At 56.3% G+C, this 15687-nt stretch overlaps 1 protein-coding gene across 1 annotated transcript in view; it reads right to left on the reverse strand.

The window, feature by feature from the left end:
- The window catches only part of TYK2 (tyrosine kinase 2), a 45864-nt gene extending 35784 nt beyond the window's left edge, over positions 1 to 10080 (reverse strand). Inside the window, exons 1-3 of the mRNA XM_069767088.1 lie at positions 9947 to 10080; positions 1388 to 1567; positions 1132 to 1255 (exon numbers count right to left, since the gene is read on the reverse strand). Coding sequence (XP_069623189.1) covers positions 1132 to 1255; positions 1388 to 1567; positions 9947 to 9974 — 332 coding nt within the window. The 5' untranslated portion in view covers positions 9975 to 10080. The remainder of the gene's footprint in view (positions 1 to 1131; positions 1256 to 1387; positions 1568 to 9946) is intronic.
- Between the last annotated feature and the right edge of the window lie 5607 nt (positions 10081 to 15687).

The raw sequence follows: 15687 nt of genomic DNA on the forward strand, positions 1-15687 counted from the left end.
GGGATATATGGAGTAATAGGAGGAGATATAGGAGGATATATGGAGTAATAGGAGGAGATATAGGAGGATATATGGAATAATAGGAGGAGATATAGGGAGGATATATGGAGTAATAGGAGGAGATATAGGAGGATATATGGAGTAATAGGAGGAGGTATAGGGGGATATATGGAGTAATAGGAGGAGATATAGGGAGGATATATGGAGTAATAGGAGGAGATATAGGAGGATATATGGAGTAATAGGAGGAGGTATAGGGGGATATATGGAGTAATAGGGGGAGATATAGGAGGATATATGGAGTAATAGGAGGAGATATAGGAGGATATATGGAGTAATAGGAGGAGATATAGGGAGGATATATGGAGTAATAGGAGGAGATATAGGAGGATATATGGAGTAATAGGAGGAGATATAGGAGGATATATGGAGTAATAGGGGGAGATATAGGAGGATATATGGAGTAATAGGGGGAGATATAGGAGGATATATGGAGTAATAGGAGGAGATATAGGAGGATATATGGAGTAATAGGAGGAGATATAGGGAGGATATATGGAGTAATAGGAGGAGATATAGGGAGGATATATGGAGTAATAGGAGGAGATATAGGGGGATATATGGAGTAATAGGAGGAGATATAGGAGGATATATGGAGTAATAGGAGGAGATATAGGAGGATATATGGAGTAATAGGAGGAGATATAGGAGGATATATGGAGTAATAGGAGGAGATATAGGAGGATATATGGAGTAATAGGAGGAGATATAGGGAGGATATATGGAGTAATAGGAGGAGATATAGGGAGGATATATGGAGTAATAGGAGGAGATATAGGGGGATATATGGAGTAATAGGAGGAGATATAGGAGGATATATGGAGTAATAGGAGGAGATATAGGAGGATATATGGACTAATAGGGGGAGATATAGGGGATATATGGAGTAATAGGAGGAGATATAGGAGGATATATGGAGTAATAGGAGGAGATATAGGGGGATATATGGAATAATAGGAGGGGATATAGGAGGATATATGGAGTAATAGGAGGAGATATAGGGGGACATATGGAATAATGGGGGATATAAAGGGAGGATGTGTGCTATATATCACTGATTACTCCGCTCACCTCATCCTGAAGTGTAGGAGCAGTTTCATGTCCTTTGTGATCCTGAATTCATGGTTTGGGGGATACCAGTATTTCGCGTGCACATCGTACAGGGAGAACAGTGTGTAGCACAGAGGTGTGATTCCTGCAGTACATGGACAAAGGGGTCAGATATGTGTTGATGGTATATACAGATATACATAAGTCCCTCATGTCATTTTTTTTTAACCCCTGATACGCGAACATTTACAATTCCCAACCATCCCGTGCCCCTTACCCAGCCTCTGTGCCACGTGGATGCAGATCTCCTCGGCCGTGGTGACGTTCTGCGTGAAGCTGACATAATGCTCTTTTCCGTTGCTCCAATACAGAAAGACTCGGAGCCCGGCCCCGGTGAAGGTGCAGCCTTCCATGTCGGAGTCGCTGTTCCTGACGGTGCACTGACATAGAGCCATCACTAGAGGGCAGAGCGTGCAGTCGTTACTGTGGACCGAGCAGCGGCGGTCTCTGCCCCCCGGTCTATTACATAACACAGACAGTCGGCAGCAGGAAGTCCCCGTGTGTTTACCCCGTGTCACAATAGCCGCTTTATAAACTCCGGCGCAGACAATATTAAACTTACCAAACATCGTTATTAACAGTGTTACAGGACAGAAGCAGGAAATCGTGCTCCATTGTCCTTTGTTAGCAGCCACTGCGGTTCAATGTGTTTTGCATCACTGAAATGCATGCTGGGAAAAAAAGAACTGTAGAAATGCAGATCTATTATTCTGCAGCAGTGCTGCATACCATAGAGCACGAAATTAAAAGTAACTCCGCCTCTGTATGCAAATTGGGTCCCAAGTGTCCACTGGGCGGTACCACACTCCCTATTGAGAATACATGCACGCTCCATCATACAGAGCACGCACGTGTATTGGTGGTGGGAATCATTGGCAACCATCTAAGGCAGCTCTCGGCCAAACGAGTTATTTAGATCACCCGCACTCCCGGACGGTGCATGTGCTTGTAACGAGTAGAAGGGAAGGAGTTTCTTCAGGTCACCTCTGATGACAACAAGGGATCAGACATGTTGACCTCCTACATGCCCGATCATTCTGCTTACCACCTATGTCAGCCTGTCCGTGTTCCTACCTCCCATGTCCTACAAGTAAAGCAGGTGCAAATCGAGCCGTCCTACAACCACCAAGCTAAAGCGGTTTTGACCACATTGGACAAGTATAAATAAGACCCAAAATACTTGAGTTACCCAACAAATCGAGCTGAAGGGGCAGAGGAAGTAAAAGGTCACAAAGGACCACACAAAGAGTGGTGCAATAAGCAGAGCAGATGAGGCCCACGAGACAATGAGGACACAAGAGGAAGTTCCTGAGATATGGCCACCAGGGGTGGTGTCACCTAGAAGGTGTGAGGGCCTCACGTAATCTGGTCACCTCCTCCTATGTCCTCACAGCCTCCTTGGCTTCGGTCCCGGTTAGACACAAGCTTCTCAGGGAGTCCATTGTTAGTATGAGCCGTGACCTTCACAAACAAGGAGACAACACTGTGGCTTCTGTAATCAGCATCGCAGCCAAGAGGAAACCAGTCTGAGGGAAGTGGGGACCCGTCCTTCTGTAAACAGTGCCAGCTACGGGGGCCAACATTAGTATTTAATCCAGAGACAAGCACCAGGACCTCACTACCGAAGCACCGACACGTCTCGGCCTCCTTCACACCCTCGCCATGTTAGGAGGACCCCTAATAGACACCACCTACAAAGAGAATAGGACCGATGACAAGAAGGGGCCACTGGAGTCTGTATGTCAGTCGCCCGCAGAATAAAATCTGTCTCATGTGTTTAGTTTACACCCTTATTATTGGGAAGGAAGAGCATGGGGGCACCAATGATTCCCACAGGGGGCGCAGAGGCAGCAGTCCTAGCCGGGCCTTCTACCACATAAGACACCAATATTATAGATGGTACAGGACAAGTGAAGGCCTCTTACAGCTTTAGAGGTGGCCAGGGGCACAGGGTCCCAGAACCAGGACATTTACTAATACTGCACAGTCAGCAGAGGTGAGGGGTGCAAGGCCGAGGGGCCCACAGGAAGGGAAGGATGTGCGAGGCCCAGGAGCCCACAGGAAGGGAAAGGGAACGAAGTGCTAGGCCCGCAAGAAGGGAAAGGGAAGGATGTGCGAGGCCCGCAAGAAGGGAAAGGGAAGGATGTGCGAGGCCCGCAAGAAGGGAAAGGGAAGGTTGTGCGAGGCCCGCAAGAAGGGAAAGGGAAGGTTGTGCGAGGCCCGCAAGAAGGGAAAGGGAAGGTTGTGCGAGGCCCGCAAGAAGGGAAAGGGAAGGTTGTGCGAGGCCCGCAAGAAGGGAAAGGGAAGGTTGTGCGAGGCCCGCAAGAAGGGAAAGGGAAGGATGTGCGAGGCCCGCAAGAAGGGAAAGGGAAGGATGTGCGAGGCCCGCAAGAAGGGAAAGGGAAGGTTGTGCGAGGCCCGCAAGAAGGGAAAGGGAAGGTTGTGCGAGGCCCAGGGGCCCACAGTAAGGGAAAGGGGAGGATGTGCGAGGCCCAGGAGCCCACAGGAAGGGAAAGGGAAGGATGTGCTAGGCCCAGGAGCCCACAGGAAGGGAAAGGGAAGGATGTGCGAGGCCCAGGAGCCCACAGGAAGGGAAAGGGGAGGATGTGCGAGGCCCAGGAGCCCACAGGAAGGGAAAGGGGAGGATGTGCGAGGCCCAGGAGCCCACAGGAAGGGAAAGGGAAGGATGTGCGAGGCCCAGGGGCCCACAGTAAGGGAAAGGGAAGGATGTGCGAGGCCCAGGGGCCCACAGTAAGGGAAAGGGGAGGATGTGCGAGGCCCAGGAGCCCACAGGAAGGGAAAGGGGAGGATGTGCGAGGCCCAGGGGCCCACAGGAAGGGAAAGGGAAGGATGTGCGAGGCCCGCAGGAAGGGAAAGGATGTGCAAGGCCGAAGGGTCCGCAGGAAGGGAAGGATGTGCGAGGCCCGCAAGAAGGGAAAAGGAAGGATGTGCGAGGCCCGCAGGAAGGGAAAGGATGTGCAAGGCCGAAGGGTCCGCAGGAAGGGAAGGATGTGCGAGGCCCAGGGGCCCACAGAAAGGCAGACATAAGGATGTGCGAGGTCAAGGGGCCAGCAGGAAGGGAAAAGAAAAGATGAGCGAGGCCCAGGGGACCACAGGAAAGACCAATAAGTGTGTGTTAGGGTATATATACCTGAGGAAGAGAAAGGAGGGTTTATTAGGACCAGGGGCTCGTAGGAGAATAGAAGACATGAGGACCGGAACCTGGCGGAAAGAGAAAACATCTGATGAACGGGGACGTGAAGTTAGAGGAAGGGAAGACGCAAGGCCGAGTGGCTTACATGGATGGATGGAGGACGCAGATGAAGATAAGTGGCCCTTGAGGTGCACGGGACAGTATGAATAGAAAGAAGCGAGTGTCAGATCTAGGGGTCCCCAAGAAGTGTAAGGAAGGGGGGAAGGGGGGGGGGGGGGGGTGGTGAAAGCGCAAAGTGACACCCTAAGACAAGATTGCACATAGAGGGGCGAACATAATAAGTGATGTATAACCAGATGTAGCAGAGCCGGGAGTGATTGCAGGTTTCAGTGTGACGTACGGAGACAGAAAACCAAAAGTACAAACAACCACAGAACCGGACGATGTCTCACAGCAAAACTGAAAGGAAGAAGAGAGTGTCATGGGGACGACACCGGGCAGTGAGCGGCCCAGGCTCCGCACCCCGACACCGGGCAGTCAGCGGCCCAGGGCACAGGCTCCACACCGGGCAGTGAGCGCGACCAAGAGCACAGGCTCCGCACCCCGACACCGGGCAGTCAGCGGCCCAGGGCGCAGGCTCCGCACCCCGACACCGGGCAGTCAGCGGCCCAGGGCACAGGCTCCGCACCCCGACACCGGGCAGTCAGCGGCCCAGGGCACAGGCTCCACACCCCGACACCGGGCAGTCAGCGGCCCAGGGAACAGGCTCCACACCGGGCAGTGAGCGCGGCCCAGAGCACAGGCTCCGCACCCCGACACCGGGCAGTCAGCGGCCCAGGGCGCAGGCTCCGCACCCCGACACCGGGCAGTCAGCGGCCCAGGGCACAGGCTCCGCACCCCAACACCGGGCAGTCAGCGGCCCAGGGCACAGGCTCCACTCCGGGCAGTGAGCGCGACCAAGAGCACAGGCTCCGCACCCCGACACCGGGCAGTCAGCGGCCCAGGGCGCAGGCTCCGCACCCCGACACCGGGCAGTCAGCGGCCCAGAGCACAGGCTCCGCACCCCGACACCGGGCAGTCAGCGGCCCAGGGCGCAGGCTCCGCACCCCGACACCGGGCAGTCAGCGGCCCAGGGCACAGGCTCCGCACCCCGACACCGGGCAGTCAGCGGCCCAGGGCACAGGCTCCACACCGGGCAGTGAGCGCGACCAAGAGCACAGGCTCCGCACCCCGACACCGGGCAGTCAGCGGCCCAGGGCGCAGGCTCCGCACCCCGACACCGGGCAGTCAGCGGCCCAGGGCACAGGCTCCGCACCCCGACACCGGGCAGTCAGCGGCCCAGGGCACAGGCTCCACACCCCGACACCGGGCAGTCAGCGGCCCAGGGAACAGGCTCCACACCGGGCAGTGAGCGCGGCCCAGAGCACAGGCTCCGCACCCCGACACCGGGCAGTCAGCGGCCCAGGGCGCAGGCTCCGCACCCCGACACCGGGCAGTCAGCGGCCCAGGGCACAGGCTCCGCACCCCAACACCGGGCAGTCAGCGGCCCAGGGCACAGGCTCCACTCCGGGCAGTGAGCGCGACCAAGAGCACAGGCTCCGCACCCCGACACCGGGCAGTCAGCGGCCCAGGGCGCAGGCTCCGCACCCCGACACCGGGCAGTCAGCGGCCCAGAGCACAGGCTCCGCACCCCGACACCGGGCAGTCAGCGGCCCAGGGCGCAGGCTCCGCACCCCGACACCGGGCAGTCAGCGGCCCAGGGCACAGGCTCCGCACCCCGACACCGGGCAGTCAGCGGCCCAGGGCACAGGCTCCACACCGGGCAGTGAGCGCGACCAAGAGCACAGGCTCCGCACCCCGACACCGGGCAGTCAGCGGCCCAGGGCGCAGGCTCCGCACCCCGACACCGGGCAGTCAGCGGCCCAGGGCACAGGCTCCACACCGGGCGGTGAGCGCGGCCCAGAGCACAGGCTCCGCACCCCGACACCGGACAGTCAGCGGCCCAGGGCGCAGGCTCCGCACCCCGACACCGGGCAGTCAGCGGCCCAGGGCACAGGCTCCGCACCCCGACACCGGGCAGTCAGCGGCCCACGGCACAGGCTCCACACCGGGCAGTGAGCGCGACCAAGAGCACAGGCTCCGCACCCCGACACCGGGCAGTCAGCGGCCCAGGGCGCAGGCTCCGCACCCCGACACCGGGCAGTCAGCGGCCCAGGGCACAGGCTCCACACCCAGACACCGGGCAGTCAGCGGCCCAGGGCACAGGCTCCGCACCCCGACACCGGGCAGTCAGCGGCCCAGGGCACAGGCTCCGCACCCCGACACCGGGCAGTCAGCCGCCCTGGGCACAGGCTCCGCACCCCGACACCTGGCAGTCAGCCGCCCTGGGCACAGGCTCCGCACCCCGACACCTGGCAGTCAGCCGCCCTGGGCACAGGCTCCGCACCCCGACACCTGGCAGTCAGCCGCCCTGGGCACAGGCTCCGCACCCCGACACCTGGCAGTCAGCCGCCCTGGGCACAGGCTCCGCACCCCGACACCGGGCAGTCAGCGGCCCAGGGCACAGGCTCCGCACCCCGACACCGGGCAGTCAGCCGCCCTGGGCACAGGCTCCGCACCCCGACACCGGGCAGTCAGCCGCCCTGGGCACAGGCTCCGCACCCCGACACCTGGCAGTCAGCCGCCCTGGGCACAGGCTCCGCACCCAGACACCGGGCAGTCAGCGGCCCAGGGCACAGGCTCCGCACCCCGACACCTGGCAGTCAGCGGCCCAGGGCACAGGCTCCGCACCCCGACACCTGGCAGTCAGCCGCCCTGGGCACAGGCTCCGCACCCCGACACCTGGCAGTCAGCGGCCCAGGGCACAGGCTCCGCACCCCGACACCTGGCAGTCAGCGGCCCAGGGCACAGGCTCCGCACCCCGACACCTGGCAGTCAGCGGCCCAGGGCACAGGCTCCGCACCCCGACACCTGGCAGTCAGCGGCCCAGGGCACAGGCTCCGCACCCCGACACCTGGCAGTCAGCGGCCCAGGGCACAGGCTCCGCACCCCGACACCTGGCAGTCAGCGGCCCAGGGCACAGGCTCCGCACCCCGACACCTGGCAGTCAGCGGCCCAGGGCACAGGCTCCGCACCCCGACACCTGGCAGTCAGCGGCCCAGGGCACAGGCTCCGCACCCCGACACCTGGCAGTCAGCGGCCCAGGGCACAGGCTCCGCACCCCGACACCTGGCAGTCAGCGGCCCAGGGCACAGGCTCCGCACCCCGACACCTGGCAGTCAGCGGCCCAGGGCACAGGCTCCGCACCCCGACACCTGGCAGTCAGCGGCCCAGGGCACAGGCTCCGCACCCCGACACCTGGCAGTCAGCGGCCCAGGGCACAGGCTCCGCACCCCGACACCTGGCAGTCAGCGGCCCAGGGCACAGGCTCCGCACCCCGACACCTGGCAGTCAGCGGCCCAGGGCACAGGCTCCGCACCCCGACACCTGGCAGTCAGCGGCCCAGGGCACAGGCTCCGCACCCCGACACCTGGCAGTCAGCGGCCCAGGGCACAGGCTCCGCACCCCGACACCTGGCAGTCAGCGGCCCAGGGCACAGGCTCCGCACCCCGACACCTGGCAGTCAGCGGCCCAGGGCACAGTCTCCGCACCCCGACACCTGGCACTCAGCGGCCCAGGGCACAGGCTCCGCACCCCGACACCTGGCAGTCAGCGGCCCAGGGCACAGGCTCCGCACCCCGACACCTGGCAGTCAGCGGCCCAGGGCACAGGCTCCGCACCCCGACACCTGGCACTCAGCGGCCCAGGGCACAGGCTCCGCACCCCGACACCTGGCAGTCAGCGGCCCAGGGCACAGGCTCCGCACCCCGACACCTGGCAGTCAGCGGCCCAGGGCACAGGCTCCGCACCCCGACACCTGGCAGTCAGCGGCCCAGGGCACAGGCTCCGCACCCCGACACCGGGCAGTCAGCCGCCCTGGGCACAGGCTCCGCACCCCGACACCTGGCAGTCAGCGGCCCAGGGCACAGGCTCCGCACCCCGACACCTGGCAGTCAGCGGCCCTGGGCACAGGCTCCGCACCCCGACACCTGGCAGTCAGCCGCCCTGGGCACAGGCTCCGCACCCCGACACCTGGCAGTCAGCGGCCCAGGGCACAGGCTCCGCACCCCGACACCGGGCAGTCAGCGGCCCAGGGCACAGGCTCCGCACCCAGACACCGGGCAGTCAGCCGCCCTGGGCACAGGCTCCGCACCCCGACACCTGGCAGTCAGCGGCCCAGGGCACAGGCTCCGCACCCCGACACCGGGCAGTCAGCGGCCCTGGGCACAGGCTCCGCACCCCGACACCTGGCAGTCAGCGGCCCAGGGCACAGGCTCCGCACCCCGACACCTGGCAGTCAGCGGCCCTGGGCACAGGCTCCGCACCCCGACACCTGGCAGTCAGCGGCCCTGGGCACAGGCTCCGCACCCCGACACCTGGCAGTCAGCGGCCCTGGGCACAGGCTCCGCACCCCGACACCTGGCAGTCAGCCGCCCTGGGCACAGGCTCCGCACCCCGACACCTGGCAGTCAGCGGCCCAGGGCACAGGCTCCGCACCCCGACACCGGGCAGTCAGCGGCCCAGGGCACAGGCTCCGCACCCAGACACCGGGCAGTCAGCCGCCCTGGGCACAGGCTCCGCACCCCGACACCTGGCAGTCAGCGGCCCAGGGCACAGGCTCCGCACCCCGACACCGGGCAGTCAGCGGCCCTGGGCACAGGCTCCGCACCCCGACACCTGGCAGTCAGCGGCCCAGGGCACAGGCTCCGCACCCCGACACCTGGCAGTCAGCGGCCCAGGGCACAGGCTCCGCACCCCGACACCTGGCAGTCAGCCGCCCTGGGCACAGGCTCCGCACCCCGACACCTGGCAGTCAGCGGCCCAGGGCACAGGCTCCGCACCCCGACACCTGGCAGTCAGCCGCCCTGGGCACAGGCTCCGCACCCCGACACCTGGCAGTCAGCCGCCCTGGGCACAGGCTCCGCACCCCGACACCGGGCACTCAGCGGCCCAGGGCACAGGCTCCGCACCCCGACACCTGGCAGTCAGCCGCCCTGGGCACAGGCTCCGCACCCCGACACCTGGCACTCAGCGGCCCAGGGCACAGGCTCCGCACCCCGACACCTGGCAGTCAGCGGCCCAGGGCACAGGCTCCGCACCCAGACACTGATGGAGAAGCATTTTTTAACACCATTACACCAGCTTGGAATTATTTTTCCCATCTCACAGCACATTATCCGATAAACCCAACGGCGTCACCACAACCCGTGCCGCACACAACAAGCAGACACCGTCCACGTGGGCGGAAAAGTCAAAAAGTTCCGAGATACGGTAACAAAATAATAATAAATAAAAGAGGTAAAAATAGCCTGGCCACTGAGGGGTTAATACACATCCGGGTGACAGGTCTCACAGGTTCTATGGACGTGACGCAGATAAGGAGGTACGCAGCACCCCTGCACAACAATGCAGCCGCACAGCACAGCCCGGAGCAGCCGTGATGGGGAAGTGCGGCGCACACAATGGGGGAGGCGGCGGAGAAGAAGGGGTCACGCACTGATGCTAGGCCCACCGGGCGCTCACCTCCTCCGGGGTCACATGTCCGCCCCATCCGCTGCCCCCGGAGCTTCTGTCACCACCAGCTGAGAGCGCTGTGCGTCACCCACCGTCCACACACAGGGCACAATGCACCTCTTCCGCCACGCCCACTTCCGCCTACTTCACCCATGTGATTGGTTAGCGCTCTATCGTTCTGCTACACGTGATTGGATGGAACGTGTGTGCTGGAGTCATGTGACCAGACGTGGGCGATGCCGTAACTCTTGTTTATTTCTAGCTAGAGGCTATAAACTACCGGCGTGCTTTGCGATTGGCAAGGCATTCTGGGACTTGTGGTTCTTTTCGGCTTCTCCATCTCCCGGTGTGAAAGAACATTTTATAACTGGACCCTTCAGAGTATTCAGAAGTGTCAGAAAGACTGTGAACCCTTGAGACGTCTGACAGGAATGAATACAAGGAAAAATGACTTTTTCTACTACAATGTTGTGTTAGCCGCAGATTTTACATCCTCATAAGGGAAAATGGGTAAAAATGGCCCCAAAATGTGTCCTGCACTTTCTACTGAACGTGGCAGTACCCCACATGTGGCTGCACAGCCCCTGCACCAGCCTGGTCACATGACCTAGGACTGCCCTGAGCGAGAATGGTCACATGACCTAGGACTGCCCTGAGCGAGAATGGTCACATGACCTAGGACTGCCCTGAGCGAGAATGGTCACATGACCTAGGACTGCCCTGAGCGAGAATGGTCACATGACCTAGGACTGCCCTGAACTAGCCTGGTCACATGACCTAGGACTGCCCTGAGCGAGAATGGTCACATGACCTAGGACTGCCCTGAACGAGCCTGGTCACATGACCTAGGACTGCCCTGAACGAGCCGGGTCACATGACCTAGGACTGCCCTGAACTAGCCTGGTCACATGACCTAGGACTGCCCTGAACGAGCCGGGTCACATGACCTAGGACTGCTCTGAACTAGCCTGGTCACATGACCTAGGACTGCCCTGAACGAGCCTGGTCACATGACCTAGGACTGCCCTGAACTAGCCTGGTCACACGATCTAGGACTGCTCTGAACTAGCCTGGTCACATGACCTAGGACTGCCCTGAACGAGCCTGGTCACATGACCTAGGACTGCCCTGAACGAGCCGGATCACATGACCTAGGACTGCCCTGAACTAGCCTGGTCACACGACCTAGGACTGCTCTGAACTAGCCTGGTCACATGGACTAGGACTGCCCTGAACTAGCCTGGTCACATGACCTAGGACTGCCCTGAACGAGCCGGATCACATGACCTAGGACTGCCCTGAACGAGCCTGGATACATGACCCAAGACTGTCCTGAGCAAGAATGGTCACATGACCTAGGACTGCCCTGAACTAGCCTGGTCACACGACCTAGGACTGCTCTGAACTAGCCTGGTCACATGACCTAGGACTGCCCTGAACTAGCCGGATCACATGACCTAGGACTGCCCTGAACGAGCCGGATCACATGACCTAGGACTGCCCTGAACGAGCCTGGATACATGACCCAAGACTGTCCTGAGCAAGAATGGTCACATGACCTAGGACTGCCCTGAACTAGCCTGGTCACATGGACTAGGACTGCCCTGAACTAGCCTGGTCACACGACCTAGGACTGCTCTGAACTAGCCTGGTCACATGACCTAGGACTGCCCTGAACTAGCCTGGTCACATGACCTAGGACTGCCCTGAACGAGCCGGATCACATGACCTAGGACTGCCCTGAACGAGCCTGGATACATGACTTAGAACTGTCCTGAACTAGCCTGATCACATGACCTAGGACTGCCCTGAACTAGCCTGATCACATGACCTAGGACTGCCCTGAACTAGCCTGATCACATGACCTAGGACTGCCCTGAACGAGCCTGGTCACATGACCTAGGACTGTCCTGAACTAGCCTGATCACATGACCTAGGACTGTCCTGAACGAGCCTGGACACATGACCTAGGACTGCCCTGAACGAGCCTGGTCACATGACTTAGGACTGCCCTGAACGAGCCTGATCTCATGACCTAGGACTGCCCTGAACTAGCCTGATCACATGACCTAGGACTGCCCTGAACTAGCCTGATCACATGACCTAGGACTGCCCTGAACGAGCCTGATCACATGACCTAGGACTGCCCTGAACTAGCCTGATCACATGACCTAGGACTGTCCTGAACGAGCCTGGACACATGACCTAGGACTGCCCTGAACTAGCCTGATCACATGACCTAGGACTGCCCTGAACGAGCCTGATCACATGACCTAGGACTGCCCTGAACTAGCCTGATCACATGACCTAGGACTGCCTTGAACGAGCCTGGTCACATGATCTAGCACTGCCCTGAACGAGCCAGATCACATGACCTAGGACTGCCCTGAACGAGCCGGGTCACATGACCTAGGACTGCCCTGAATGAGCCTGATCACATGACCTAGGACTGCCCTGAACGAGCCGGGTCACATGACCTAGGACTGCCCTGAATGAGCCTGATCACATGACCTAGAACTGCCCTGAACGAGCCGGGTTACATGATCTAGCACTGCCCTGAACTAGAAGACACAAAAGTGCACAGTGAGGTCAAAAATACTCTGTTGTAAAAAAAAAAAATCACAGTAATAAGCAAGTGCTAGTCAAAAGATGGAAAAAACAGGGCATTTAGTTGATACGTTTTTTTGCAAAAAAATGTATACTAAGCTGCTCCACCAATCGTCAAGGTATACCCATATAGAGCAGTCCTAAGTAATGTATATAATCCCTATCTGATGTATTTAAAAACCTGATCATCTGTATAGTACCTGTATAAGCAGGGTTCAGTGAGGGAATATCCATGTGGACATGCTGGATGGAACAGCTTTGATGCAAATGACCCATAAGTAGTGGTGGACTCCCCAGTCTTGTAGAAAGAAGAGAACAATTACAGAACCAGAAACACATGGGCTACTTGCACAATGAACAAGTCTGTAGGAACCTGTTTACACATCACCAAGAAACTTGAAGACACAAAAGAGCACAGAGAGGTCAAAAATACTCTGTTGTAGAAAAGTCACAGTAGTGTTGTAAAAAAAAAAAAAAATCACAGTAATAAACAAGTGCTAGTCAAAAGATGGAAAAAACAGGGTATTTAGTTGATACGTTTTTTTTGCAAGTTTCTTGGTGGTGTGTGAACAGGTTCCTACAGACCTGTTCATTGTGCAAGTAGCCCATGTGTTTCTGGCACTGCCCTGAACTAGCCTGATGACATGACCTAGGACTGTCCTGACCGAGCCTGGTCACATGACCTAAGAGAAAAGCCAAAACCAAAATCTCAATTTGCAGACACTGTGTTTCGGGCAGTCACGTTACAAGGCTCGTTAGAGAGTCGATCTTGACCTTTTCGATTGCTACTTCCTATAGGTGGCTCTAGATGTCTAGTCCTCTTCCTCTCTGAAGAGACCAATTGTATATTTCCCAGAGGAGCATTGCGGCTTAAAAGTCTCCTCACCTTGGCATGTCAGGCTTGATATGTCACTGTCCACAAGTAGAAACATTACCGCTTGAGACTTCAGAGACACACTAAAAACTATTTTGTGGGGGGAAGGTGGATGGCTTCTAAACCCCTGAAGTTTTTACTGATAGCATTTTTGGGGGTAGATACAACGCTTTCTTCACTTTCATGTTTGTTGAGATATAGAGTGTGCAGTTACTACTCTTACAGTCAGGCTTTCCGCATCCTGACTGCTCTAACCGTAAAGAAGCCTGTCCTATTTTATTAGATCTGACAGGTACGCACTCAGCAATACCAAATGTTATATATATATGTTCCAGCTCCTTTAAAAATTCCTTTTCTTCATTTCAACATTTAAAAGGCTAAATGGCACATGGCGTACATGCTCCCTAGGAAAGATGCCAGCAACCGACAGAACATGCTGGGAGCTATCTTATTCCCGATTGTTGGCGCTCTTCTTCACACTACATTTATGCCTGAGTTTAATATGCTAATTAGTTGTTGATCCTCATATAAAATGGGCAAAATTTATAAATAATACCCTTAATTTTAGTAAACTGTGGGCTATATTGAACACATATATAAGTTTTTTTTTCCCAAATCTGTGTTAATATTTTTTGAGACATAATGAGTTCTTTTCGGTCTTTTCTTCCCACAATGTTTTTGGCTCGATTGATCGCCCATTAGGGATATTTACGATGCTCTAATTGTCTTAATTCCCCCACCAAATCACTTTCTGAACTACAATTACGCTTAATTCTTGTGAATTCATGTTTCATTGACTACCTTAATCTTAACAATTATAACAACAAATTTACCTACAGACATAACTGTGCAAGTATTTCCTTTTTGGATTTGGAACTGATGGGGAATACAAATGGAACTATTGTAACCAAGACATACCATAAACCTTTTAGTGGCAACACCATTTTGCTTGCTAATCGCAGTCACTGTGGGCATACGATCAAATCTATCCCAGTGGGGGAATTCACAAGAATTAGGCGTAATTGTAGTTCAGAAAGTGATTTGGTGGGGGAATTAAGACAATTAGAGCATCGTAAATATCCCCAATGGGCGATCAATTGAGCCAAAAACATTGTTGGAAGAAAAGACCGAAGACAACTCATTATGTCTCAAAAAAATATTAACACAGATATGGGGAAAAAAAAACCTATATATGTTTTCAATATAGCCCACAGTTTACTAAAATTAAGGGTAGTATTTATAAATATTTGCCCATTTTATATGAGGATCAACAACTATTTAGCATATTAAACTCAGGCATAAATGTAGTGTGAAGAAGAGCGCCAACAATCGGGAATAAGATAGCTCCCAGCATGTTCTGTTCAGAGAATAAAAAAACAACAAAAACCTGGCGTAATTGTGCCGGGTTTTTCAGATGCGGGACAAACAACTGTAAAACTTGTAAACTTGCATCTATTACCAACATTTTTGACAACATGGATAGGACAGCAAAATGTGGTATTAAACAGTATATTAATTGTAACTCCACTAATGTAGTGTAGGAAATTGACTGCAATGTTTGCAACCTGTCATATGTGGGATGTACGTCTAGGAAACTAAAGACACGGATTAGGGAAGATCTGTATGATATAAATAATGCCCACAATACAGATAGGAATGTGTCCGCAGCATCTAGACACTTCGTTACTCACCGTGCCCGCAGCACCATACACCGAGTCCAGGGGATAGAACACTAAGTGCCGCCTCGTGGGGGAGACATCAGACGGGGTCTCCTCACACGAGAGGCCTTTTGGATTTATCACCTGAATACCCGATTCCCAGCAGGACTAAATAAACGCAATGAATTAATGCCGCGCTATTGTTAACTTTGAGATGGATTTTGACATATACTTGTTATGTGTCTTTTATGGTTTTCTTTTGTTCATTTTAATGTTTAGGACCTTGTAATATGTCATGTGATAAACATCTGTGGTCCTCACTGGACGCTTCCCTCTATATAGAGGATAATATGCAGATCATGGTACGGCTTTGACAAAAATCGTTGAGATCGAAACGCGTTGTCTCTGTCGGTTGCTGGCAACTTTCCTAGGGAGCATGTACACCATGTGCATTTAGCCTTTTAAATGTTGAAATAAAGAAAAGGAATTTTTAAAGGAGCTGGAACTATCTTTTTTTTCTTCAAATTCCACGCCAATTCGTGGCCGGACTGTGCCTGTCGCCAATTGTTCGCGGCCGGGCGTGACAAATCAGTGAAGCCAGGGCCGGCTCC

The sequence above is a fragment of the Ranitomeya imitator genome, chromosome 4 (assembly GCF_032444005.1).
Source record: "Ranitomeya imitator isolate aRanImi1 chromosome 4, aRanImi1.pri, whole genome shotgun sequence".
Lineage (NCBI taxonomy): Eukaryota > Metazoa > Chordata > Amphibia > Anura > Dendrobatidae > Ranitomeya > Ranitomeya imitator.